Source organism: Hermetia illucens, chromosome 5 (assembly GCF_905115235.1).
Source record: "Hermetia illucens chromosome 5, iHerIll2.2.curated.20191125, whole genome shotgun sequence".
NCBI lineage: Eukaryota > Metazoa > Arthropoda > Insecta > Diptera > Stratiomyidae > Hermetia > Hermetia illucens.
In genome coordinates this window covers 115,227,126-115,254,034 of record NC_051853.1, presented here as the reverse complement: position 1 = coordinate 115,254,034, position 26,909 = coordinate 115,227,126, and the positions used below count along the sequence as shown (strand labels likewise).

General features: G+C 39.2%; 1 protein-coding gene across 1 annotated transcript in view; it reads left to right on the top strand.

The window, feature by feature from the left end:
* Positions 1-26,909, top strand: part of LOC119657130 (coactosin-like protein) — a 53,730-nt gene that overhangs the window by 16,300 nt on the left and 10,521 nt on the right. The window contains exon 2 of the mRNA XM_038063900.1: positions 23,922-24,004. Within this exon, the coding sequence (XP_037919828.1) occupies positions 23,922-24,004 (83 nt within the window). The remainder of the gene's footprint in view (positions 1-23,921; positions 24,005-26,909) is intronic.

Here is a 26,909-nt window from a genome sequence, read left to right as displayed (position 1 = left end):
AGGCGTTTTATCGTCGAGAAATTTGTGGTAGAGGCGTTTCTTTTCACGGACCTTCATTTCAACATCATCATTCCAAAGCCAAGTATCTCGGTTGATGTACCGCTTACCCGGCTTGGTGACCCCGAGGGTTGCAGAGGCCGCTTTGTGGATCGTGTTTTTCATTTGGTTCCATGATTCTTCCACATTCGTAATGGTTGGCAATCGTATGAGTGAGACCGTTTCTTCGTTCTTCTCACCAAATCGCCACCATTTAATGCGCGGCGGGCCAGTGCGTTCCTCACGCCGTTTTATCGGTGGCTTAATTCGCAGGACAGCAATCAACGGCCGATGTTGAGGTGCGATGGTCTCATAGGGAACGACTTTGCAATCAGTGACAGTGGTAAAATGTTGACGTCTTATGAGAATATAGTCGATTTGCGTTTTATTGTTCCCACTATAAAATGTGGGAAGATGAGACAATCGTTTGATGAACCATGTATTCATAAGTACAAGGTCATGGGTGTCCGCAAAATCGATTATACGCTCGCCACCTTCGTTGCGCGCTCCGAACCCCTTTCCCCCATGGCACCTGTTACCGTCTGCCTTTTCACCCACATGACCATTAAGGTCGCCGGCAATGATTATGTAATCGTCAGCAGGCACGTGACAAGTCTTTTCATCGAGAAGTTGCCAGAAGGCATCTTTCTCGGCATCAGGTCGACCTGTCTGTGGTGCATACGCGGTGAAGAAGTGAATAGTGCGATCAGCTGATATAATGGTGAGCTTCATCAGCCGATCATCAAATCGTTCGACTTCTTTAATGGCATCACGGAAACCCTCTGAGATGGCAATGCCAACACCATATTGAGTGTGTGGGTTACCAAAATAGAGAAGTTTGTAGCCATTTTTACCGCGTTCGCGTTCAATGTCGCAGCTTTTGGAACCAGACCATCGGGTTTCTTGCAGAGCGCAGATGTCAATGCACCTTTTCCGAAGGGCTCTTGCGAGTTCCTCGGTCTTTCCAGTTAGGGTTCCAACATTTAGCGTGCAGACACGTATTTGTTTTGTTCGTTGTGTGCGGACTAACTTGCTTACGTCCTGACGCCGTCCATGCGTCAAGAACCCTTGCCCATTTCTCGACAGGACCGGGGCCCGTCCTGCCGCGTCGACTGAGGTGGACGCCCTAGCATTTCTCCGAGGCCAATGACTTAATCCGATCATCATGTTTGTAACGACATTCTATGCATTTTCTTGGTCGACCTGTCGCGGGGCCTGTCACCAAGAGAGATCAGGTAGGATTTAGCATAGTGGAATAACTCCAACTATACTCTATTTATCTCTTTCCCTGATCTCAGCATTTTATTTTTGTTTTACTGAGGATAGTACAGAGTACGTTGCCTCAAACCCTCCTCCTTTACCTGGGCTTGGGACCAGCATACTATGTTAATAGCATGGCGGAGTTTGATTTACAAATAATTAATAATTAATAAAGAAAAACTAAAATGTACCCTTATGACCTGCCGCTCATATGAGTTCAATTTATTTGATGACAATACACGCGTCTTAGAATGCAATTAATTCACTGGAAATTGTAAACTTTGACCATACTTGCATCTACTTCAAACTTTTCAAAATGACGTTCTTTCTTATCACTTATACTGTTGGCAAAGTTTGCACTTCTAGGATGAATTTGAAGGAGATTTCCAGGTAAATTTCGAAATTATGCTGTTATTAACTTATTTGAGCACATATGGTATTGGAATGGAACATATATTTTTTGAGGCCTACATTTCATATAGATCACTGTAATTTTTTTCTGGAAACCAGACCTGCTTCTCTTTTCGGAGCTCGCGTTTTAACCCCTCCTCACTCCCTATAATCCATTCAATATCAAAAATTGAACTGTTCATTTGATGATGTTGCAGCTCCCTTTTGCATATATGGGCCCTCTCTATGTTAAAATTGTCATTTTAGATATTTGAGCATTATAGTCTTTTCGAATGTCACTAGATTCTTATAGATTTCATTGCGTTTGCCGATACTGTTATCGTTACAACAATTATGCATTGCACAAATTTATTTGTATTTAATCTTTAACTTGGCAGAGTATAAGTTCGCCATGTTCGCTCGAATTATGAGCCCCAGGCAACATTGCATGTTCAGCCCTATTTGTAACAATCATATAGCGAAATGGCAAAGTACAATCCTATGATAAAAAGTAAAAGTAAAAATACATTCAGAATTAGCATGATTTGCGCCCTGTCGTTTACAATGAAGGCTTGTCACACTTTCCATTCGCTTATACTCGCACATATCTGTATTACTTTTATAGCGATTAAGTGTGATAACGATCCATCCTTGTACTAAAACATCATATGTTGGGGTTATCTGATATGGTTATAGGTGCGTGGGGCGTAACGGGATATACAAACTGAATATTAATTAGTCTTCTGTCCTTTTCGGAAATACTTTCAAAAAAGCGTTTCCAACTTATAGAAGAGCACACGCATGCAATTGTGTTGTTTGTTGGTTGCTTTATGGGAGTTATTTATTTCATTAGGCTGATTGCTTTATTTTATCTTGTTTCTATAGTATTATTGCTCATAACATATAATGAATTATTAGTGAATCTTATCCGATAATCTTTCATGGTGAAAATACACGTGTATTTACCAGTTCAAATTAACCGTATTTCAGATGTTATTAACAATTCTCTAAACTAAATTAACAACTTTCAATATCAAATTCACATTTCCAAATGAAATTAATATTTTGAGAACCTGCTTTGTGGCTATTTTTAGTCCTCCAAAATACTTTAATGTGGCGTAGCTTTTAATGTGCCTTTGTGCGTAGCTACTCTGTTTCTAGTAACTGCATCAATAAACAAATGCAACTTATATAAAAATCCTGATTATGTAAATTTGGAAACATACATAAGTAACCTATGGAGTATGACATAATAACCGATGAGCAGATTTCTTTGCCCAGGTTGGTAGTTTAGTATATGACATCATCCAAACGTCGAGCTATCTTCACCATTTTGGTTGAAATAAGCAACTTTCTTCTAAACTTTTAGCTACTTCTAAGTATAAATCTAACTCTTGATGTGGTTTGGTGATTTTGAAGTTTTTGTGTCTTAGGAACGATTATACCGATTGGTACCAAATTTGGTGGCAACTGGGGGAGGGGGCGCTGATCTCGATTCATCATTTAATTGTCATTTCTTTCATCTGAAAAAAATCATGAAGCTTACACTAATCTACCTTCCACTAACCACCGTATGTTAGGCTCTAAAATACCCTCCATACCGATATCTATTCAAGTAAAATTACTAATAGTATATTACTATAATTTTTAGTAATTAGCTGTCAAACCCCTTAACTTCATCTTAGAATGATGAAATGCAGTATTAGTATAACATAAAGTATTAGTATAATACAAAGTATGATCCTACCAAGTTTGATAAGAAACTTATAACGGTTCAAAGTTGTCGTTTCTAAGACTTTAAATGTCAGTATCATGCAATTCCTGACATAATATATGCAATAGTTCTTTAAGGACGCGGTGCGACTTTCCCTTAACAGAATAATGTATACAATACATTACGTGCTAGGTAGTAGTAGAACAAATGTCCACTCAAATGTTTTTAAATAAGAAATACATAAAACCTTTCATACCTCAATCGTCCAGCTTCTGGTTTTCCAACTTGTCAATAAGCACAAAGACAACTTGGGACACCGAAACCTGGACTTGGGAAGAAAGGTTGGAGCAAAAATTTTGGCAGATGCGAGCAGCATGAAATCCAATTGGTTCTTGAAGATAAGTGTATACGGCAGTGGCGTCATTGGAATCAAGGGAAGCATTGCTTCCCTCCCTTAATTATGGAAAATGCACTGACAGAAAAATAACAGATGAAACTACTGCAAACTCATAACACAGCTCAAAGTGTTGCTTCTTAATAGCAGTTTGCCAGAACAAGAGCAGAACAGGAAAAGAAAGTGCCTTCTTCGCGGTCCACATTTCTTGAGAGGCATTTTAAAGTCTGCCTGCATGAAGGTTCATTGAAAAATTAATTTCGCTGTCGAGCGTTCATCGCGCGTTCGTAAATTGTAAGGAGCCAATACGATGAATCACATTCTTGTGGAGTTAGATGTTTAGATTCGCTTCCGGAGCAATAAAATTGGTTACTGATGAGTGTCGGCAGTTTTTGAGTTTAAATTGATTACTACATTACAAACCACATAGGTTTGTAATGTAGTAAACCTTAACTTTGCTCGTTACTAGGTTTTATTATTATTCTGTTAAGGGAAAGTCGCACCGCGTCCTTGAAGAACTATTGTGCCCCTTTTACTGGTTATAGTGTACCTGTTGATCATAGTATCTCAAGCAGGCCTGTAACCGTTAGGAACTTTAGTATGTTCCCCATTTCCAGATGTTTCAGCTTTGCATCTGGTATTAAGTGTTCTCCCATATGTATCGACCTACTTTGCACAAGTGCCGGACACTGTCCCAGGACATGCATTGAGGTTTCATCCTCCTCCTCACAAAACCTGCAGGCAGTGCCCGTAGATATCCCTAGCTTCCCTAGGTGATAGTTCAGCCGACAATGACCAGTGAGAATTCCCACTATGATTCGGAGGTTCTTTTTGGTGAGGTTTAAGCAATCCTTTGTACGCATGGGTTCGTATCCCCCAATAAGCACCCTGGACTGCTCCATCCCTGGTAGGCCCGCCCAATATAGTTCCCTCAATCGCTTCTCTTCGTTTCTTAGATTCATAGCCATGAAACCGTTTCCGACTCCACAGAAGGGTTCTGGCCCGTGTAAAGGCATCCCTGCTCCCTTCTTGGCTAGTTCATCCGCTGCCTCCTTGCCTTCCAACTCAGCATGGCCTGGGACCCAAAGTATCCAGATCTTGTTGGACAAGCCGAGTGTATTCAGTCCCTCAAGGCATTCCCATACCAGTTTAGAGTTTACCTGGTTGGACCTAAGTGCCTTGATCGCTGCTTGGCTACCGGTGAGAATAGCTATGTTCTGCCCCCTGTAGTTCCTTTGCAGTTACTAGGTTTACAATTGAATGTATTCGGTTTTTAATTAGAACTTTGAATATGCACATTTTGGAGTCGAAATGGTGTTAAATCGATAGATGGCAAGGGTATGCGTTTTTCCGTGCTCCATGATGTCTTTTCTTTTGGGGTCATTTACTAATAAAAACCCTTCTTCTTCCCCTTCTTATCGGAAGCATATCCGAAATTTTTCGATACTGTTTAATTAAAAACAACTCTTTGTGCGTTTTCCATAGGGGATCTTTTTGAGAAATACTACTTACACTACACTACACATTGTTTTTTTGTGTCTATGTATAAATTTGGTTAAGTCATCTCAGTTCAGTCATATCAGTTATATTTTGAGTGTGAATAATCAACTAAAGGTTTTTTTGGTTTAAAGATTTGTTTATAATTTATTTTACGTACGATTTATCTTCATTCTAATGTTTAAATTTTCAAAGTTAAGGTTATGGTTGCGTCGATTGAAATTTAATGCCGAAGAAAGATTCACTGCTTTGCATTTAGATAGAAGAAGTGAATTAAAATTGAAATTGTACTTTTTTTCACATACATACGTAAACGAAGATTTCTGTTTATTACAGAATTTGATCGGTTTTGTTAAATAGTAGTATATATGCATTTCATGTTATTTTAGAAAAGACCACTTACTTCATTATCATTTGTTTCATTTATTTACGAAAATTCTTACACGTAAACACATAAATACGAATATTTATTTACTCTTGGAGTAATTTCAGAAGTTCGATCTCTCTTGGCCATGTTGGTCTTCACTCAGGACTCTCCCTCGGAAAGTGGGCTGGTAACACCCGAGTACTACGTCTACCTCGTCGAATACTATGAGCAAAGTACGTCCCCTGACATTCGCTGGTCAACTACCCCACTTAAGAGTACATGCATTAAAATCCCTCGTTATGGCTTTTAAATTACGTCCTCTTGAATTGAACATTAGAGTATTGCCCATATTCGACAACTGTGGCGCTAGGAAAAGCATATCGACTATATTCATAGATTCCTTTTATGTGCGCCCTTACAAATCTCCCGTTTCGGGAGTTTTATTAACTCTTGATGGCCAGGGTCTACGCAAGCCTGTTAAGTCTCTGACTGACCGTGGTTCTTGTATGTGCAGTATCATGTCAGGGGTATTTGTTTCATAAGCTGGTACATAATCCAGTCTATTTAACATCTCTCTGCTGCCAGGAATTTAAGTGCTATTATAGGCTCTTCATGGGCACAGCATCAAGTGCTGATGAGGATCCCCTATACCTCATAAGGAAGCGAACAGGAGAGGATTGTGTACAACCCCTACTAATAATAATAATAATCGTTGGCGCAACAATCCAATTAGACCAAGGCCTTGAAGTGTGTTAGAGCACTTCATTCAAGGCCGTAACGGTACACTACAGGATAGCGTGTAGGAGACAATGTGGTCAGCATTGCGCTCGCCCGAGATCATTACCCTGATTTGACTCAGGTACTCATTCACAGCTGAGTCGACTGGTATCCGACGTCAACTCACGTTACAAATTCCACTGCCACCAGAGAGATTTAAACCGCGACCTTCCGCACGACAGCCGCCTTGTGCTCTAACTACTCGGCTATCCGCTACTACGCTGCTGAAAGATCGTCTGCGCCCCACCGTAGGTTTCTCGCGTTTCTACTGCTTTTGAAGTTTAATAAGGTCGAAATTTTTCTCCAAGGCCTTAGAAACCTCCTTCGTAGTGATTTCATCTATATTATTATACTGTATCTCCTGTGTGGCAACCCCTAAGAAATATTAATTTAATTCAAAAGTATATCCGCGGTTACATCGTTCAATTTCTAGAGCTCCACTATAAGGTCTTCTTTCTGGAGTCGTCTGGTGCTGCGTCACTAGTGTTGCCTGGCTAAATTTCCCCTGACTTTTTTGCGCTTCTTTCGTTCTGGATCTTGTACTAATTTGACCACCCTTATTATGGTCATTAGATTCTGATGAAAATTCGTGCGTTCCTTAATAAATTCACAGTTTCATAATTTAATTATCCAACGCCGCACTGTACCTTATGTCGCCGAAGTGAATAGGCATTGGAATTTGTTGTTGGTGGAAGCTAGCCTGGGCGAAAAATAAGGAACGATTTTGTAACGGACATTTAAACAACCAGTAAACGTCCACGTTTACGAATTCTTCTCTCAGCAAAGAATCGGTACGTTTCATACCATTGCCAGAAATCTCGACGCAGAGTTTATGGTGAAATTATACCAGAAAATATTGTTGAAGTCTGTCAGATCGTTGTATAGGACGGATTCAAATGATTGATTCTACAAGAGGATAACAATCTCAAACATCGTAGCCGATTGTGACTTGTTTAAACTCCAGGCACCAACCGGATAGAAAATGTTAATATATTGATGAAGCTTAAGTTGAAAGGGAAAATAATAAAAAGCACTCGATATCTAGAAATAACGTAGAAACGACAGATAGTTAAGTGACGATTATGTAGAAAACATAGTGCAGTCAGTGTCTGGAGAAAATATGTGAAGGCATTAGTCATAGCAAAGGGATACCATATTAGTTGCGGAAAAATGGAATAACATATATGTGTGTATAATTTCAAATAGAATTCTTTCTTCTTTCTTTTATTGAAGGCAGTTTATATATGTAACTAAGAAACAGTTTGGAGATGATTCCAGCCGATGAATTTGTAACAATCTGTTCTAGTAATCTTACCTTAATGCAGTACTGACTTAAGTTCTGAGTATTCGCAACTATTCTGCCAGGTTATAGACTTTTCCCTTTCAATTTACTGCCTTTTTATTAATATTTAGCCAACAGTTACTCCAGCCTCGGATATTCCGTCGTTAATTAAAATCTAATTGGGTGTTGCCCTGCCTTAGCGTGCTTCCCGCAGTCATTGCCCTCTGAGGAAGTGTTTTAGTATAAATGTCCATTTCAAAAGGTTAATTTGTTTTGCAAAATCACGTCTTCGGACGTTCAATACTTGTCAGCATTCGACATATACATACATACATCTGATATTTAAGGGCAACAAGGTGTTCGCGGTCAACTTGTTCAAAAGTGGAATGGTCGCCTAATGCGACTTGAGGATCTAATACGCAGAATGTTTCACGATCAACCCCAATAAAATAGGCCTATCATTGTTACCTGCTGAGAACTGATCGATTTAAATCTTTGACTGGCAAGAAAGCACCACCATTCCGATATTGGAAAACGATGGCAGTCCACCACAGTATTCAAACTACTTGTTCAAAAATGGAATGATTGCCTCATACAACCCGGTTTTTGACGGCAGATCTCAGTAAAGCAAGCATATCACTGTCAGTGGTAGTGACCTTCCCAGGACTGAGCGATCTACATATCTTGGATCACTGCTATCAACCAATGGAAAACTGCGTTATGAATTGTTTCACGCATAAGTACAACCTGGATGAAGTGGCGCTCCAAGCTGGCATGTTTTGTGAATGTTATAATAATCGTTGGCGCAACAATCCATATGGGATCAGGGTCAGATGTTGGTCGACTATAAAAGACAATGAAGAGTGTCTCGCGGTAATGGAGACGAAGATGTTGTACTAATGGCGTAACACAGAATGATTATATCTGAAGTGAGGATATTCGCGATCGATATGGATTTTCATTGATTATGGGAAAATTGCGAGAGAGCCGTCTTTGATGGTATGGTCAAATAATTCTCGCGAACAGGAATTCACTTTCTTAGATTGGTCCGAACACCGAAATCTATGGGAAACGACCAGAATGCCGGTCGAAAAAACGATGGCTTGGTACACTAGATGGTGATTTGAGAACCATTCGACTGCGTCCAAATCAGGTCTATGGCAGAAGAAAATAGCGCAACCGATCAAGATGAGCCAACTCCGCTTCTGAAAGTGGTAATAGCTAAAGAAGAAGAAAAATGCTGATTGATTGAATTTCTATGTTTATGTTGGGATGAGTTTGCTAATAATGCTCATCGATTAGGCGATACGGATATGCATAACAAGGGCTCTCATCAAGCGAACTTTATTTTCTCTACTTGGACAAAGAAGCAAATAGGACATCTTTAGGTACAAAACTTAAACTTTTGGTTAGCATGTGAAACATTAAAAAATCTTAACAGGAAGTTAAATCTTTATTTCGTTCTTTAACACCTAGATCTTTGGTAGAGTTCTTGAAAGAGATTTGCTCAATGCCCGGCATGGAAGACTTTCAATTCCTTTTTCAATTAGTTCGTTACGTTCATATCTGGAATAAATAAGTAATTCATCACATGCTGCAGTCAGTTTAGAATTTACTAATCTGTAATGCAGTGTGATTGTTGCTTGAATCCAGAAATATTACCATCTGTTATATAATTTATCCGCTTAGTAATTGCCATTTGGACTGTTTTAGAAAAAAGGCTATGTGCTTATATGTATTTCCCGTTATAATCTTGATATCTTATCTACAAAATGTGGTTAAGTATATGGAGACAAATTCATTATTATTATTAGTTTGGTACAATGATTCATGGCATTATATCGTGCAACCTCCTTTACATTCCCGTGCCAGAAAAAGCTATTATCACACTTTGCAAATACATTTATCTAAGCTTCGGGAAATTTTAGTAGATAATATTACGCAGGAGAATGGGCGCATTCGTTTGCGCAAATATGTGTACATGTAAAGTTATGGCATAAATCTCTAAGCAGTGCTTGATAGTGCACACATATACAAACATACATATACGTTGTATGAAGAAAAGACGCTAGAATTAAAACTGCAAATGGGCAATTGTCGTAGGGACGTTTTAATCTGCGATGCAGGTGACGTTGTCTTCGATTTGAAAATTGTCAGGGGGATGCTTATCACATACCGCTGGTTGCTATGTAGTTTCTTGGTGTTAGCTTTGGAATCAAAGTGGAAAAAGCAATTGTTGCTGAGAGTGGAATAAAATTTAGCAACTACGATCATTTTAACTCCTGAAAGTATGATTTTTCTGTAGACTAACTGGTGTAAACTTTGCTACTGAATAAGTGCAATCTTTAGGATATTGATTAGGATATTGATTGAGTGGATGAAATATATGGTTTTTTATTTGATAAGACAATGCGACAAATTGTACAGTCGTGAGATAACGATACAAATAATATATCTAATGAACAATGGGATGTCAGGCAGCCCAAAGATTCGTGATACTTTTAGAAATCACACGCATCGTTAAATCCGAAGGAAACGTTGCCCTAAGATAATGTCCGCGTTTCTAATAGTATTCATCAAAAAAGTACTCTCTTGCCACTTCTCATTCTTGTCATGTATAATATGATACATGTGACCCATAACTTTTAAAGTTCTGCGTCGTACACACTGCTCTATGCAGATGATGTTTTCCTAGCATCTCGCAACAAAAAGCAGGTCACAAACTGGAAGCTCGGCGCTTCAGTTATGAAAGGCATGGTGGATATTTTATCTTTCAATACACGATAATTGCATTTATATAATACATTCCACATAGTATGTTTACCTTAGGGAGTAGTAGTAGGCAATTTTGAGCTCTTATAAATTCATTAGCAATAGAAGGGTTCCACCAAACTTTCCAATATGCTTCACATTCAAACCTATATGACCGCACTTATAAGGGAGTTCACAGTAAATTCTCAAAAGCACTATTTTTTTAGAAGGGTGCAACTTGAAATTGACAACATTGCTTTTTGTGACAGCCGATTTGTTAGTATGGTATGTTTGCAAACTTTTTTTGACGAAGACGAGAAATTTTTCCGACATTACATTCATTTTATGATGCTCAGAATCTTCCATCAGTGAAATTCAATCGAAAACCCATGCAGCATGGTTTTCGCAATATGTTTACTCTAAAAGACAATGAGCATCCTTTAAGACGTACACTGCATACACAACACGATTAATGGTATACAGCGTAGAGTTTATGATGACCCAAATTTGTCAATTCTTGGTTGTGTCAACAAATAAACTTGTGTCTACCCATATAAGTTTTCCGTGAAAATTTTGGTATATGTTCTTTCAAGATTCAACTTGTACATGAATTGAAGCCCCATGATCATCGTTCGCGCGGTAAATTCTTTTATTGATCCACACTTTCATTTAAAAATTTTGTTTAGTGATCTTCTTTTTTCTTCAGTCTTTGTCCCGTTCACAAGCGGGGTCGGCTCGTCGTGATCGGCTTCGCCATTTGGCTCTATCGAATGCCTGATCTGGGTGCAATCTCGAGGCTTTCAAATCCCCATCCAGCGTATCAAGCCACCGTTGCTTAGGTCTGCCTTTTGGTCGTTTACCATCGACTTCGATGTTCAGACCAATCTTTGCAAGTGAATTCTCGTTTGCACGAATTGCGTGACCATACTATCGAAGACGCCTCTCTCGCAACTTTTCCACGATCGGTACAAACCCATAACGATCGCGGATATCCGCATTTCGGATGTGATCTAAACGTATAACGCCACTAGCCCAACGTAACATCTTCGTCTCCATTACCGCAGGACGCCGTTCATTGTCTTTTATAGTCGGCCAACATTCAGAATCATAGAGAGCGACTGAACGGACGACATTGCGGTAAATTTTAGATTTGAGACGTTCGTTGATACGTCGATCACAAAAAACACCAGTTGTGGAACGCCACTTCATCCAGGTTGCGTTAATCCTTGAAGCAATTTCATAACGCAGTTCTCCATTGACTGATAACGTTGACCCGAGGTATTTACGAGTAAATCGCTCAGTTCTGGGCAGATCACTGCCGCTGACAGTGATTGTGCCTGTTTCATGGGGGTCGGTCGTCAAAAATTCAGTTTTGTTTAAATTCAATCTGAGACCGTGTTGCATGAGGCGATCATTCCATTTTTGAACAAGTTGCTCCAGATCATTTTTGCTATCAGATGCTAGGAAAACATCATCTGGATAAAGCAGTGTGTGACGTTGGATATCCCGTGTGACGGTGTCCATAACAAGGACAAAGAGGAGTGGTGAGAGGGCACTTCCGCGATGAATACGAACAGGGACACGAAGCGCTTTTGATACACCCGCCATACTTCGAACTTTACTTTTCGGATCGTGGTAGAGTAATTGAACCCAGCGCACGAGTTCTTCTGGCACGAAGTGTTGTCGTAAAGCATACCAGATGAGTTCGTGTGGTACACGGTCAAACGCTTTCTCTAGATCCAGAAAGGCAATGTAAAGAGGACGATGCTTCTCACGGTGTTTCTCCATGAGTAACCGCGCAGCGTGTATTGCGTCAGTAGTTCCGCAGTTCTTGACAAATCCGGCTTGATTCACGGTTATTTCAACGATTTCGCGAATACGGTTGTCAAGAATGCGTTCAAAAATCTTCATGGTATGGGAAAGTAACCGGATCGGACGGTAATTTGAACATTCTGCTGGACTACCTTTCTTTTTCCATATTGGAACAGTGGTACTTTCTTGCCAGTCAGATGGTGTTCTTCCTTCCTGAATAACCCGGTTAAAGAATTCACTCAGCCACGGTGTTGGGTCCCAGCTCTTTGCTTTCCAGAGCTCAGATGCGATGTCGTCAGGTCCTGTTGCTTTCCCCGATTTCATTTGTTTTATTGCCTCCTCGACTTCAGCCGCGCTGACTGGTGGAACTGCTCCAAATGTCGGTAATGATTGTGGAAGTGGAGGATGAGCAAATTCTTCAGTTGAAATCTGCTCGAAGTATTCTCGCCATCTATCCGTCGCGGCTCGACGATCAGTAAGCAAAGTACCGTTCTTGTGATTAACATAACAGAAGTGTTCGATATCCTGTGTGCGTTCATCACGGCTTTTAGCAAGTCGGTACAGATCTCTCTCGCCATCCCGAGTGTCCAGTTTATCGTAAAGATTTTTGAAATGGTTCGCTCGGGTGACAGCGACCGCTTTCTTTGCTTCCCGGTTGGCATTCTTATAAATTTGCCAATTAGCAGGCGTTTTATCGTCGAGAAATTTGTGGTAGAGGCGTTTCTTTTCACGGACCTTCATTTCAACATCATCATTCCAAAGCCAAGTATCTCGGTTGATGTACCGCTTACCCGGCTTGGTGACCCCGAGGGTTGCAGAGGCCGCTTTGTGGATCGTGTCTTTCATTTGGTTCCATGATTCTTCCACATTCGTAATGGTTGGCAATCGTATGAGTGAGACCGTTTCTTCGTTCTTCTCACCAAATCGCCACCATTTAATGCGCGGCGGGCCAGTGCATTCCTCACGCCGTTTTATCGGTGGCTTAATTCGCAGGACAGCAATCAACGGCCGATGTTGAGGTGCGATGGTCTCATAGGGAACGACTTTGCAATCAGTGACAGTGGTAAAATGTTGACGTCTTATGAGAATATAGTCGATTTGCGTTTTATGATTCCCACTATAAAATGTGGGAAGATGAGACAATTGTTTGATGAACCATGTATTCATAAGTACAAGGTCATGGGTGTCCGCAAAATCGATTATACGCTCGCCACCTTCGTTGCGCGCTCCGAACCCCTTTCCCCCATGGCACCTGTTACCGTCTGCCTTTTCACCCACATAACCATTAAGGTCGCCGGCAATGATTATGTAATCGTCAGCAGGCACGTGACAAGTCTTTTCATCGAGAAGTTGCCAGAAGGCATCTTTCTCGGCATCAGGTCGGCCTGTCTGTGGTGCATACGCGGTGAAGAAGTGAATAGTGCGATCAGCTGATATAATGGTGAGCTTCATCAGCCGATCATCAAATCGTTCGACTTCTTTAATGGCATCACGGAAACCCTTTGAGATGGCAATGCCAACACCATATTGAGTGTGTGGGTTACCAAAATAGAGAAGTTTGTAGCCATTTTTACCGCGTTCGCGTTCAATGTCGCAGCTTTTGGAACCAGACCATCGGGTTTCTTGCAGAGCGCAGATATCAATGCACCTTTTCCGAAGGGCTCTTGCGAGTTCCTCGGTCTTTCCAGTTAGGGTACCAACATTTAGCGTGCAGACACGTATTTGTTTTGTTCGTTGTGTGCGGACTAACTTGCTTACGTCAAGAATCCTTGCCCATTTCTCGACAGGACCGGGGCCCGTCCTGCCGCGTCGACTGAGGTGGACGCCCTAGCATTTCTCCGAGGCCTGTGACTTAATCCGATCATCATGTTTGTAACGACATTCTATGCATTTTCTTGGTCGACCTGTCGCGGGGCCTGTCACCAAGAGAGATCAGGTAGGATTTAGCATAGTAGAATAACTCCAACTATACTCTATTTATCTCTTTCCCTGATCTCAGCATTTTATTTTTGTTTTACTGAGGATAGTACAGAGTACGTTGCCTCAAACCCTCCTCCTTTACCTGGGCTTGGGACCAGCATACTATGTTAATAGCATGGCGGAGTTAGTGATGAAGCACACTATAAGTTCAATGGCTACGTCAATGCGTTTGGTGCGCTTTATGGGCAAGTAGAAGCATTGGTTCATATGTTTAAAAAAATAATGATGGTTCGAACGTAGCAGTTGAAGGTGGACATTGCAAGGACTTGGTTTCCATTAATGTTGCTGACAGGTTGCTTCAGCGCAATGGCGTCACATTCCACAAAGCGCGCAAAACAACTAATAGAATTTTGACTGCGTTAGATTATTCTGTTTCGGGATATATAAAATCGCATAACTACACCGATAAACCAGAAATAATTGAGTACTTGGAAGCCAAGATTCAACGGATTATTGCGAAAATTGAGTGAAAATTCGATTCCAAAATCAAGCCATGCCCAAAATCATATTTAAACATGCCATGAATTGTGTGTGTGTGCCCGGATAGCTGAGTGAGGCTGTCGTACGGAAGGTCGCGGTTCAAATCTCACTGGTGGCAGTGGAATTTGTATCGTGATTTGACGTCGGACACCAGTCGACTCAGCTGTGAATGAGTACCTGAGTCAAATCAGGGTAATAATCTCGGGCGAGCGCAATGTTGACCACATTGCCTCCTAGTGTACCGTTACGGTCTTGAATGAAGTGCTCTAACACACTTGAAGGCCCTGATCCAATATGGATTGTTGTGCCAACGATTATTATTATATGAATTGTGAAAGCTAGCTATGAAAAACCTTTTCTTTGTCTATACGTGTTCGTGCGTTGTTTCTAGCGATTAAATTAATTGAAATGATCAGATGCTGAGGTTACGTGTAGTTCAGGTGGTTCCCATAAAATCAGTATATGCGCGTTAAAGTAAAAATTACTAGCGAAAAAGAAGGAACCTCTAAAAAACACTACTATTCTTAAATTTATTTGAGCAGATATCGCAATGAAAAGTATTTTGAGTCCTGGATACCATGTGTATGGGCCGTCAAATGTTTTTTTCAGATTTTCCGGTTGGGTGGTGTAAAGTTCTTGAATTCGCTTTTTCTTATATAAATGACACAAAATTTATCAATTTCCTCAAGATTTTATTGTTTTAAAATTTTACGTACTCGTGTCGTATTTATACCACCAAGACATTACTTTTTATCGAAAAACCATTTCTAGACGTATCTCTAATTGAGATCCTTTTTTAAGGTTTTGTTTAAACACAAAACACAAAATCGGTTTATTGTCTGTCTGTCTGTCTGTCTGTCAGTCCGTCACAAGCATTTTTCTCGGAGACGGTTACAGCGATTGACACCAAATTTGGTAGAAATGTGGGAACTATGAACGCTCACGCATATAGCGGATTTAAGGGGGGTCCCCATACATGCAAAAGGGGGGTGTAAATTTTTTGTCCATCAAATATAGTCATGTGGGGTATCAATTAAAGGTCTCGGTTAGTACTTTTCGATGCCGGTCTTAGTTTTGATATTTGTTGAAAAGGTGGGGAGTGCGGGGGGTTGAAAGTGGTCATTTTTTAACGAACCCATTCTCAGAATCTACTTAACCGAAAAATCTGAAAAAATCAGGGGGCTGCCACTATATGATGCCTAGGCTCCGAAGTACCCTCCATACCCACACTTGTTCAAATAAAGTTAATAATAATACATTACTATAATTTTTAGTAATTGACAGAAAATCACAAAATTGCAGCGATGTGGGCTACATCATAGAGCATGATGCTGCCAAATTTGGTGAAAATAGCACTATTATTAACAAAGTTCTACTAGGTCAAATCTGTCGCATCTCTGCAAATTTAAGACTATGAATGTGAATATCACTTGAAAGTGGAAATTTTCTCATAATATATGCATATTTTACGTGCTACATGCTAATGGGATAAATGCACACTCAAATCTCTTTATAAAAGAAATACACAAAATCTTTCATATCTGAAGCGTCTAGTTTCCGGTTTCCCGACTTGTATCTTATCTACTTTAAAGCGTAAAACTGGACAAGTGGATGGGTTTCGAGCCAAATCTGTTTTCACACACACATATTCACCACACACATGATTTCGGAAGATTTTCGAGAAGATCCTCTCCCAATTTTCTCATTTGTGTAGGATTGCAATTGATTGATAATCAATGAGTTGGAGACACTTTAACTCTCCTTGCACATTTCGAATACGAAATAACGAGTTCATATTTTGTCTTAGTTTTAGCTTTTTAAATTTTCGATTTCATCACTGAACAGGTAGTTTCGGAGAACTGATTCTTGAAGTAATGGACCCCAACTTTGTAATCAATGTCGAGACTAACATCCGCTTCAAAAAGTACCAATCGAGACCTTTCATTTGACACATGGCTAGATTTGATGGAAAAAATTTACACCTCTTTCTTAGGTGTCCACTAAATTGTTTTATTCTAATCAACAATATTCGTTGTGATAAATGTTCAATGTCAAGTTTATTATACACAATTATTCACCACCAAACGAAATCAAATTCATTAACAGTTTCGTTATGAACAAGTTGCCAGATTCTGGATATAAACGGGCTGATTTTTATCAAAGAAATCTAGTTTTCAAGATTTTTCTTTATCCGCAGATTTAATCGTGCATTTGCTTCATTTGCTTGTGTTTTGATTGAAAATATTAGTATCCATTGCGTCTCCACATTAACTGCTTCAACTGCGATCAAAATTCCGTACAGTACGGTTCATGGTTTCCAATGCTGTTTTTTATAACATTCAATTGGATTACATTTAGCGATATCGTGTTATTTTATTATTGAATACTATATATATGGGTCAGCTTCCTTATAATCCTTTTATACCTTTCCACAAGATAATAAGCTAGTTTTGCAGTAATACAATGTTATGAGGTAATCTGGGAAAGCCAAATACACAGGTTTTTAGTCTAAGTATCACAGAGTCGGATATTGACCCCACAAAAGTTTAGCCGTATTTTGCCTAAACTAACGTTTTCAAGTGTTTGGGCTTTGTTGCGATGAATTAAATCAATACGTACATTTGAGGTGAACCTTGTGTGTTGTATACGGATTTGTTTAGATGCTCTGAAAATTTTAAAATGTTCTTGGTTAGTTGTAGATACACAGTGGGCGAAACCCGCGCTCTGACATAGATTTAAGTCAGATAAAAATAAAACGGTTAATCTCTTGTAATTGGGTCTGCGCATTTGGGAATGTATTTCATTGTGCAGTTTTGAAAATAAATTGATCACCAATGGCTCAATTTCAGAATTTAGACAAAGCACATATGTGTGAAAATATGTAGTTTTGCGAAAGAAAATGCAAAAGGACGGAACTCTTTTCGAATGATAAGGCAGATATTCCAGAACTTTTCATATGTATTAATAAATATATATTTTTCTTTACCGGAAGGCTTACTCCCAAATTTTTGAAGAACATTTAGTAGATCATTACGAAAACTTTTCTTTTCCTTTCCTATAAAGAAAACGGACTAGTTACAAAATTTCCTGACAAATTTATATATGAAACTCCTAACCAATATTAAAAGGTATTATAAGATATAATATATATAAAAATAGCCGACTTGCGATTTCTTCCAGGGTAAAAGCAATCCATCAGATGGTGTGTTACCTCTGCTCTAGGAGCAGCGTGACCGAAGTGGTTACTAGATGTTGTTTGGCTCCTTATATAAACTTCAACTGGAGGGCTTCCTCAAATCCTTAAACAAAATTTAGATACACCTTGGCCGGTTTAGAACTGAATTTACTAGGCGGATTTTGTCATGAATATAATGCATACCCATGTCGTATTAAGAATTGTAAATAAGGGGGCAAACAACTTACTTACCACTTCGGTTACGCCGCCCCATGTCTGCCCTGGAGCAGCGTAACCACAATATGATGAGTTGCCCTGGAGGAAACCACGAGTCGTCTGTTTTTGTATAAATTGTGTTCTAGCCCAGAACAGAGGGGCCTGTGAACTAGAAACAGGAAGAAAATGGTATTTCTAATTGGTCCGGTCCGCCATCAAATGGACTCAGAACTCCCTCAAATACATAAAACCTTAAAAAAGATGGGATATGTTTTTTGCAAAGATAACTATTGGAATTATTGGTATTAAAATCATTTTTGTCAGCTACAATCTTTGAAAAATTTCAATGTATGATTGGCGAGCAGAACCCTAAAGCAGAATACCCTAGGCTCAGACAGGTGTCATGATGGCCTCGTAAATCAAACTTTTGCATCCCAATTGGAGTTTGGACAGTCTCTTGAGCAAAGTTTAAAATGATTTAGAACACGTTCATCTTAATTTGCTTCCTTTAAATCAAGCTCCTACGTGGACTCCAAAGCTATTTGTTTATAGTGAACTAATGGATGGATATACCATTGAGTTCAACGAGGAAACATGTTTATATAATAACTTGGAAAGACTGACTTTGTTAACGTTAATTGTGCATCGTGCTAATCATTGTTCAACATAGACAATACATACAGCAGAAGACAAAACAAACAACAGGAATAGGAACAACAGATTTGGCTTTATAATCAGGCGAATATTGATCTTCTGTCTCTAAAGTAGTATTGCAAGACTGGGAACATGCAAGTACTGAACTTCACTTGACGATATGGAGTAATTTTCTTTGAATGAATGGTATAAGAACATATTACCGAAGGCGTTTGAGCATAGTCCTTTCAAATATATCAGATGTCGGATGTTTACATTCGTTCGGGTTTTTTTCTATACTGACTTCTGGGGGGAAATTCATATCTAGTTTGCTGTCAAATGTTAAATGAGTGTCCTAGGTAGAGAATAGAGCATGTCGAAATGTCTTAGAAGTTAATTTAGTAGGCTCTGTAATCTTAGTATAAATATTGGAGAATGATAGTAAACCTAGGAATGACCGAACGGAAGATGGCCGTGCAGATAATTGATCATGTAGCATGCCTCTCGTTACGGCAGGGTCAATATGAGCTCTTCTTCACATGCCAGTTTGAATTTGAGTTATATGAGTTATCTGCTATTTGGTAAGAATTATGAGTTTCACCGCTTTTCGAAGCAAATGTTTGTTTTCACACTGGCTGCAAAAAGGAGTAGTGCCCAGCCGAAAAATATGAAAAAATATGGTGGCCCACGCATGTGATATCTTGGTGATGTCGTTTGTTGAAAAACCTACCATAATCAACAAATTTATAATGGGTCAAAATTGCCTCTTCGCAATCTTATATATAAAAATCAATTGCTGTTCGTTTGTCTCGCTAAAACTCGAGAACGGCTGAACGAGTTTATGTTATCTTGGTTTTGAAATGTCCGTGGAGCTCTAGGGAAGGCTTAAAAGGTGAGAAAAATTCGAATAATTGCCTCCCCCTAAAACCCTAAAAACAGCACTTTTCTTCTTCCCATATAAACGTTTTTTTCTAAATAAAATTTAGAGTCAATTTGAACTTTATTGACGGACCTCATATTACAACCAAGTGACAATCTTTTATTTCTAAAAAGACAAAAGACATCAAATGTTCACAGCTCAGAACATGTATTGGAAAATAGAATTTCTGTTTTTAGTATTTTTGTTTCTCACCGTTTAAACCTTCTCTGAATTTCCATAAATATTTCAAGACCAAACTAGACTAGATATTAAGTTTTGTTACAAATTAAATTTCTGAATGCAACGATGATATTTGACGTTAGATTTGACAACCAATTAATATGCCAATCCATCCTCTTGCACTTTAGAACACGGAAAGAAGTATTACGATATCTATGAGTGCGCGAGAACTTTCTTTACTTTGGCTATCCTTTGTGATAGTGACATTCCAGTAAATGTGCTCTTTTTTTGATATTTTGCGATTGTGACACTTTACTGTTAAGTGAGCGAAAAATTTTCTCACTTTGATTATTTACAATTTAGGATGCCGAGGAGAAGACGACCTGACTTAGGTCGTCGCAGTGAATCAAATGTGCGAAGAGTTACCTCACGTGCTAACCGCACTGATGACCAGAGAGAGACAGATCAAGAAAATAATCGTATTGCTATGTCAGAATTGTGTTATTTAGTGAGTGATAATGAAGTAGATAGGCTTAGAATGCAACGAGCTCGTGCACATCAAACATAACAACAGCAATCACGACATAATGAAATTGATCGAATCCGCAGACGGAATGCTCCTGTGGTCCTTGAACGAGCTGCATTGCACTATGATCCGGCAATTGATTATAGTGCTGACAAATCGGTAATGGGGAAATGAAAATAATTTGTAAATATTGTAAGGCGTTAAAATACACTCATGAATCTACTGGATTATGTTGTGCTGGAGGCAAAGTAAAATTGCCACAATTGCTCCCACCACCAGATCCTTTACGATCTTTAGTTTCAGGGATTGAAAATGATTCTAAGCACTTCTTGGCCAACATTCAGAAATATAATAGCTGTTTCCAGATGATATCATTTGGCGCTACACATATTATCCAGGACAATTTCATGCCCACTTTCAAGGTTCTGGTCTATAATAATTTTTTATAATATTCAATATGTACTAAAATGTATGCATCGGAAATAATTAATCGACAAATTTTTAAAAGTTACAGATACAAGGACAAATTTATCACTTATTGGGGACACTGTTACCAGTACCTGATGCAGATTATCAATTTTTACAAATTTATTTTATGGGCAATTCAGATGCGGAAGTTGATAATCGTTGTGCTCACAATCCAACAGTGAAGAGAACCATTGTCCACGAATTACAAATGTTTCTGCATCAGAATAACAATTTAGTAAACATGTTCAAAATAGCATTGGATCGGATGCCATCTGATAGCCATAATATTATCGTTGGAGCTGACAAATCGATTGAGGCAGTTCGAAGTCTGCCGGGTCAGCTAGTAAATAATAAATAAAGAACTACTCCATGAAAGCTACCACGTCGAATTGCCTATCAGGTACGCTACATGCTGTATATGGAACGGTCGTGTATCTAATATTCTTATATAAAAAATCCACAAAGCCTTTTATACCTGAAGCACCGAACTTCCGGTTTCTGACTTGTTTTGTATGTATATAATCTTGGAGTGCCGAGAGCGCACCACTATAAAATAGAGCACGCCTAATTTGAAACGACGTACTCTTATACAAGAGCTGAATTAATCATTTCCAGCCAAGGACCAAAGTATTGGTTTGAAGTTGCAGAAATGGGTTGACCTGATGATCGCACATGGATATATTTATCCCTTCTGTCTCTCGGTCGCACGTCTCTGGATCAAATTCAGATTCTAGTTGGATGTTTGCGTTTGACTTTGTGCGCACCACACTCTGCAGAGAGAGTCTTCTTTAAAAATGTGTGCCCAATCAGGACAAAAATGTCCCCAACCAGAAGTCTCAGAAACACCATAAAGAAAAGAGGAATATCAGTTAAAATAACTTGTAAATGCACAGTTGTTCTTTCGAAAGGTGTGCTTGCTCAAAATAGACATCAAAGTTAACTTTTGTGAATCATGAGAGTAAAGCTATACATTTAATACCCACAGCACCGACGTTTTCGTCAAAGAGCGCTGATAGCATTTAAAATGGACGTAAACACGGGTAGACCATGAGAAATCCGAGGGTTGCTAACGAGACTTCGAAAAATTTGTATTACAATTCGAATACCTACCACAACAGGCCAAATAAGATATTATAAGATGCATGGAGATGCAGAACATTTTCTTATACGGATTCATGCACCTAAACTCCATAAACTACCATTCCATGCACCAAAATGGGGCGTCAGAAATCTTTGGGGGGGGGGGGTCGTATAAATCCATAGAGGAAATCATGGTGCAGGAACCTTGGGGTAAAATAAACGAATAGTTTGAGGATGAGTACTAACAAGTATTAAAGAGAAACGGTGCAATGTCAGTATCAGGTACAACCTGCAGGAGACAAACAATAAAAGTACCTAGCACCAAGACGCACTACAGACAAAATCTGTAGAAAGAAAAAAATGTAAATGATGATAATTGTAGATTGAACAATAATTGTAATAATCATAATTTAAGGCCGCCTACGAGGCTTATGGCAGGACTCCTATAAAAAGCAACCCTATCTAAGGACACAGTGGAGTATCTGATAAAACCATTTGAGGGTTTGCCTAAAGTAGTTAGGCTTATCAAGAAAAGGAGCAGAATCATATAACATGGTGACTGACTGACGCCAATAATATCTAACATCCCTGTGGGACATGTCATTTTAGAAACCGAAATACAATTTATCCTAAATATTGGCCTATGCAAATGATAGAAATATCAAGGCAAGGCCAAAGAAGCGTTAGTAAATCTTAACGTGAAGGAGAGAAACTGGACTAAAAACAAATAAAAATAATATTAATATAACGATGCAAACCAGGAACCCGGAAACTGGACGCGTCAGGTATGAAAGGTTTTGTGTTTTCCTGTGTAAGGACCCTGAGTGCACGACAGTTACATTTATAAAAACTTACAAAATTCAATTGTGCACTATTTCTGAAGAACTATTTATATAAGTTATTTGTTCTGGAAGCTGTCGTTTCGATAATAATCCACTTTCGTTTATATCTGGCTTCACAGTGAAAGTTAATTATTCTGTAGCAAATTTGCAGAAGTTCACTTGAAACAAATGGAGAGGAACTGGAGCTACTCTATATATGGGTCCAAATCTAAAATTTAGCGCAGGACAATGAAGGGCGTGTCGCAATTATGGAGGCGAAGGTGTTGCGTTGGACTAGTGGGGTAACACGCCATGACCACTTTCGAAATGAGGATATCCGCGATCGATATGGGGTTGCATCGATCATGGAAAAATACGAGAAAGGTATCTTCGATGGTATGGCACGTAATTTGCGATAACGAGAATTTGCTTGCCAGGATTTATCTGAAAATCGAAGTCGATGGGAAAGTCGTAGTTCGGGCTGACGATTATCACTTTCCAAGATTGGTCTGAACATACGAAGTCGATGAGAAAAGGCCAAAAGGCCGGCCGAAAAACGACGGCAAAGGCTGAAAAAGAAGGGGATTAAGATTCATAACGGCAACTCACTTTTTGGTATATGATGCGGCTTACGACTATTCTATAAATATTTTTCTGGCCGGAGAAGTGATATTTTTAGAATAATTGCAAATCTTTGCGACATTTCACTTTGAATATGGTCCGCAAAATATCTGTGGAGTTTGTTTGTTCATGTTATCGCAGCTTAGTGAACTCAAATTACTTCATTTCCTGTTTCGAAGTTACTCAATATTAATAGCGTATAATTGGTTCTACATAAAAAGTCTTTATCGTAAAGAGTCACCGATTGAAAACCTGTAAAACTGTAATAAATAAATTAATCTCTCAACTTATGATATCTTTCAAAGCGGAAAATATACACTCATAGGCCATAATTCTTTTTTCCATGGAAGAAGGTGGCATACTTCAGTTAATCACATTAGCGACTTGCGCTATCAGTTGAATGCAATTGTAAAATCTTTGATAAGAATCGTATGTTTCGTCGGTATACTCATATCCTCTTTTATTAGAGCATCAACTATGCCTATTGTGGTAGTATATATGGTTATGAGAAACAATATAGTGTTTTATTTGTGCAATTTCAGCTTCCAATGGCTACATCTATAGATAAGGATTCCATTCGAGAGGTATACGAGGATGTGAGATCTGATTTTACGGACACAGAATGGTAAGTGTTCCATTTTCCAAATAAGTATGTATTACACTTGTTGACTACAATAGAACGCCCAGTGATAAATTCACCTTTGATATACTATACAGAACGGTTTCCAATATTAGAAAACTCACCAGGGCGTGATTTTGCTCATTTTTAAAATTCAAAAGACTATTTAGTAAGCTCAAACAATGATTAATACAAAGTTTATAAACGAAACTGAGCCCGGAGGCTGCCCAATTAAAGTCAAACATATGACATTTGGTAGGATCCTGAAAAAAATCAATGTTTTTGTTCCTATTGAAACGAGATCAATAAACGGTCGCCCACGATGAGCATCTATTGTTGAATATGGAGTGTTAGTTAAAAAGTTTGACATCACTCACACAAAACTACAATCAAGATTCAAACATACAAAAAAAAAGCATGGCGGCGGGAATTTGTTTGCTGGAAGAACTTCATCCAGCTTGTCCTGTCTGCATAGAGCATTGTAAGGCCCTGTTTATTGGATCTTCCACGCGAATTTATAACAAGAACAAACGAGAATGTACTTTCTTGATGAGCACCGACAAAGATACAGAGTAGGTTTGATATACCTGTTTTTAGCAGTTTAACCTATCACATGAGTTCCTCTGGCATTTCTAGATCCTGGAAGAAAATCTGCGCCAATGGGGAACTCTGGAATCAATAACAAAATCCAATTATTGTGTTGGTGATAACCCTACCTGGAAAGAATTACCCTGTCAAGAAGCCACGAAAGGAGTTTCAGGCTAATTCGGATATATAGCGGAGACAGATGCCTAGCAACTAGCTGACACTTTATCCCAATTTAAGAAAGATATCCGCGCTGCAAAAAATGGTTTAGGCGGGAACCGGCTTCCATGAGAAGAGAAACTATATCATATATTATTGCTGCCGTCCAGTAAACAATCTGCTTAGGATAAGTTTTTTTACACAGCTAAAAAATAACACCTGTTGTTATTCATCATCATCAACGGCGCAAAAACCGGTATTTGGTTTAGTCCTGCCTTAATAAGAAACTCCAGACATCCCGGTTTTACGCCGAGGTCCACCAATTCGATATCCCTAAAAGCTGTCTGCTTCGTCTTCTTTTTCTTGTTGTTATTGCCTATTGAAAATATAAATGGATGGCTATGTAATTGAATCAAAATCCGATTTCCGATTATACGGGCATATTTTAGCAGTGGGTTTCTTATTTATCCAAGAGCGGATTAACTTTTGCTTTTTGGCATCCGTAACATTGGATGTGAAAAATTTGAGAAGTTCTTAAATGAAAAAGAAGGCAAAGTTTAATTGGCTCCTCAACCCAAACAGAGGCACTAAGTCAAACCACCTGAGGAAAATGTACCTATACATTCCGTTGTATGTTATATTGAAATGGAACGGAAAAATGCAGATCTATCGCAATGTAAAAACTGGCCACACTTCATTTCATTGCTATTTCCTAGTGACGAGAGAAAAGAGATGCTCGTTTAGATTTCAAAAAGGAATTCCAAAGCACAGTCCGCCAAGGTTGCGTGCTTTCGCCAAAACTATTCATTCTCATTGTCGGGGGCGTTCTGCATGCTGCCTTATTCCTGGAGCGGTTCAATGGACCATGCTATCTCTTTTCAAACACCTCAACTACACTGGTGAAGCTTGTTTGTTGATTCACCGGATCATAGAACTTGGTCAATTGACTCTGGATTCGCTGGCTTTCAGTCTGACTGCGCATTGCACTCTTCTTATATGCATTAACGAGCAGAATGTCGAAGGTGTCGATCAATTTATCTAGCTTGATAGAATTGTCTCTGCTGACAGTGGGATAAAATTTGATGCCAACCGACGCATTAACTACGCTACATCAATGTTTCGTCTAAAATCTGATACTCATACAATACCAACATTAAGTTGAGCTTATTCGGCACCAAAACTATGTCTGTGCTGTTATATATGAACATAACATTGAAAGTGATTACCACTGTTAGTCAAAGTTAACAACCATATAAGTCCTTTCTCAAATGGTATAAATTGCCTTTTATTAGTCATCTGGATATATCTTCTTCTTTTCCTTTAGCCTTTGTCCCGTTCACAAGCGGAGTCGGCTCATCGTGATCGGTTTCGCTCTATCAAATGCCTGATCTGGCTAATCCAGCGTATCAAGCCACCGTTGTTTAGGTCTGCCTTTTGGTCGTTTACCATCGACTTCGATATTCAGACCAATCTTGGCAATTGAATTCTCTTTTGCACGAATTGCGTGACATACCATCGAAGACGCCTCTCTCGCAACTTCTCACGATCGGTGCAACCTCATAACGATCGCGAATATCTTCATTTTGGATGTGATCAAAACGTGTCATCCCATTAGTCCAGGGTAACATCTTCGTTTTCATTACCGCAAGACGCCGTTCATTGTCTTTTATAGTTGGCCAACACTCAGAACCGTAGAGAGCGCCAGGACGGACAACATTGCGGTAAATTTTAGATTTGAGACGTCCGTTGATACGCCGATCAGAAAGAACACCAATTGTGGAACGCCACTTCATCCAGGTTGCGTTAATGCGTGAAGCAATTTCATAACGCAGTTCTCCATTCGCTGACAGCGTTGACCCGAGGTATTTAAATCGCTCGCTTCTGGGTAGATCACTGCCGCTGACGATGATTGTGCCTGTTTCATGGGGATCGGTCATCAAAAATTCAATTTTTGTTTAGATTCAATCTGAGACCGTGTTGCATGAGGCGATCATTCCATTTTTGGACAAGTTGCTCGAGATCAGCAGTGTGTAGGGCGCTGGACGTTGGATATCCCGTGTGACGGTGTCCATAACAAGAACAAAGAGGAGTGGTGAGAGGGCGCTTCCTTGATGAACACTAACAGAGACACGAAGCGGTTTTGATACACCCGCCACATTTCGAACTT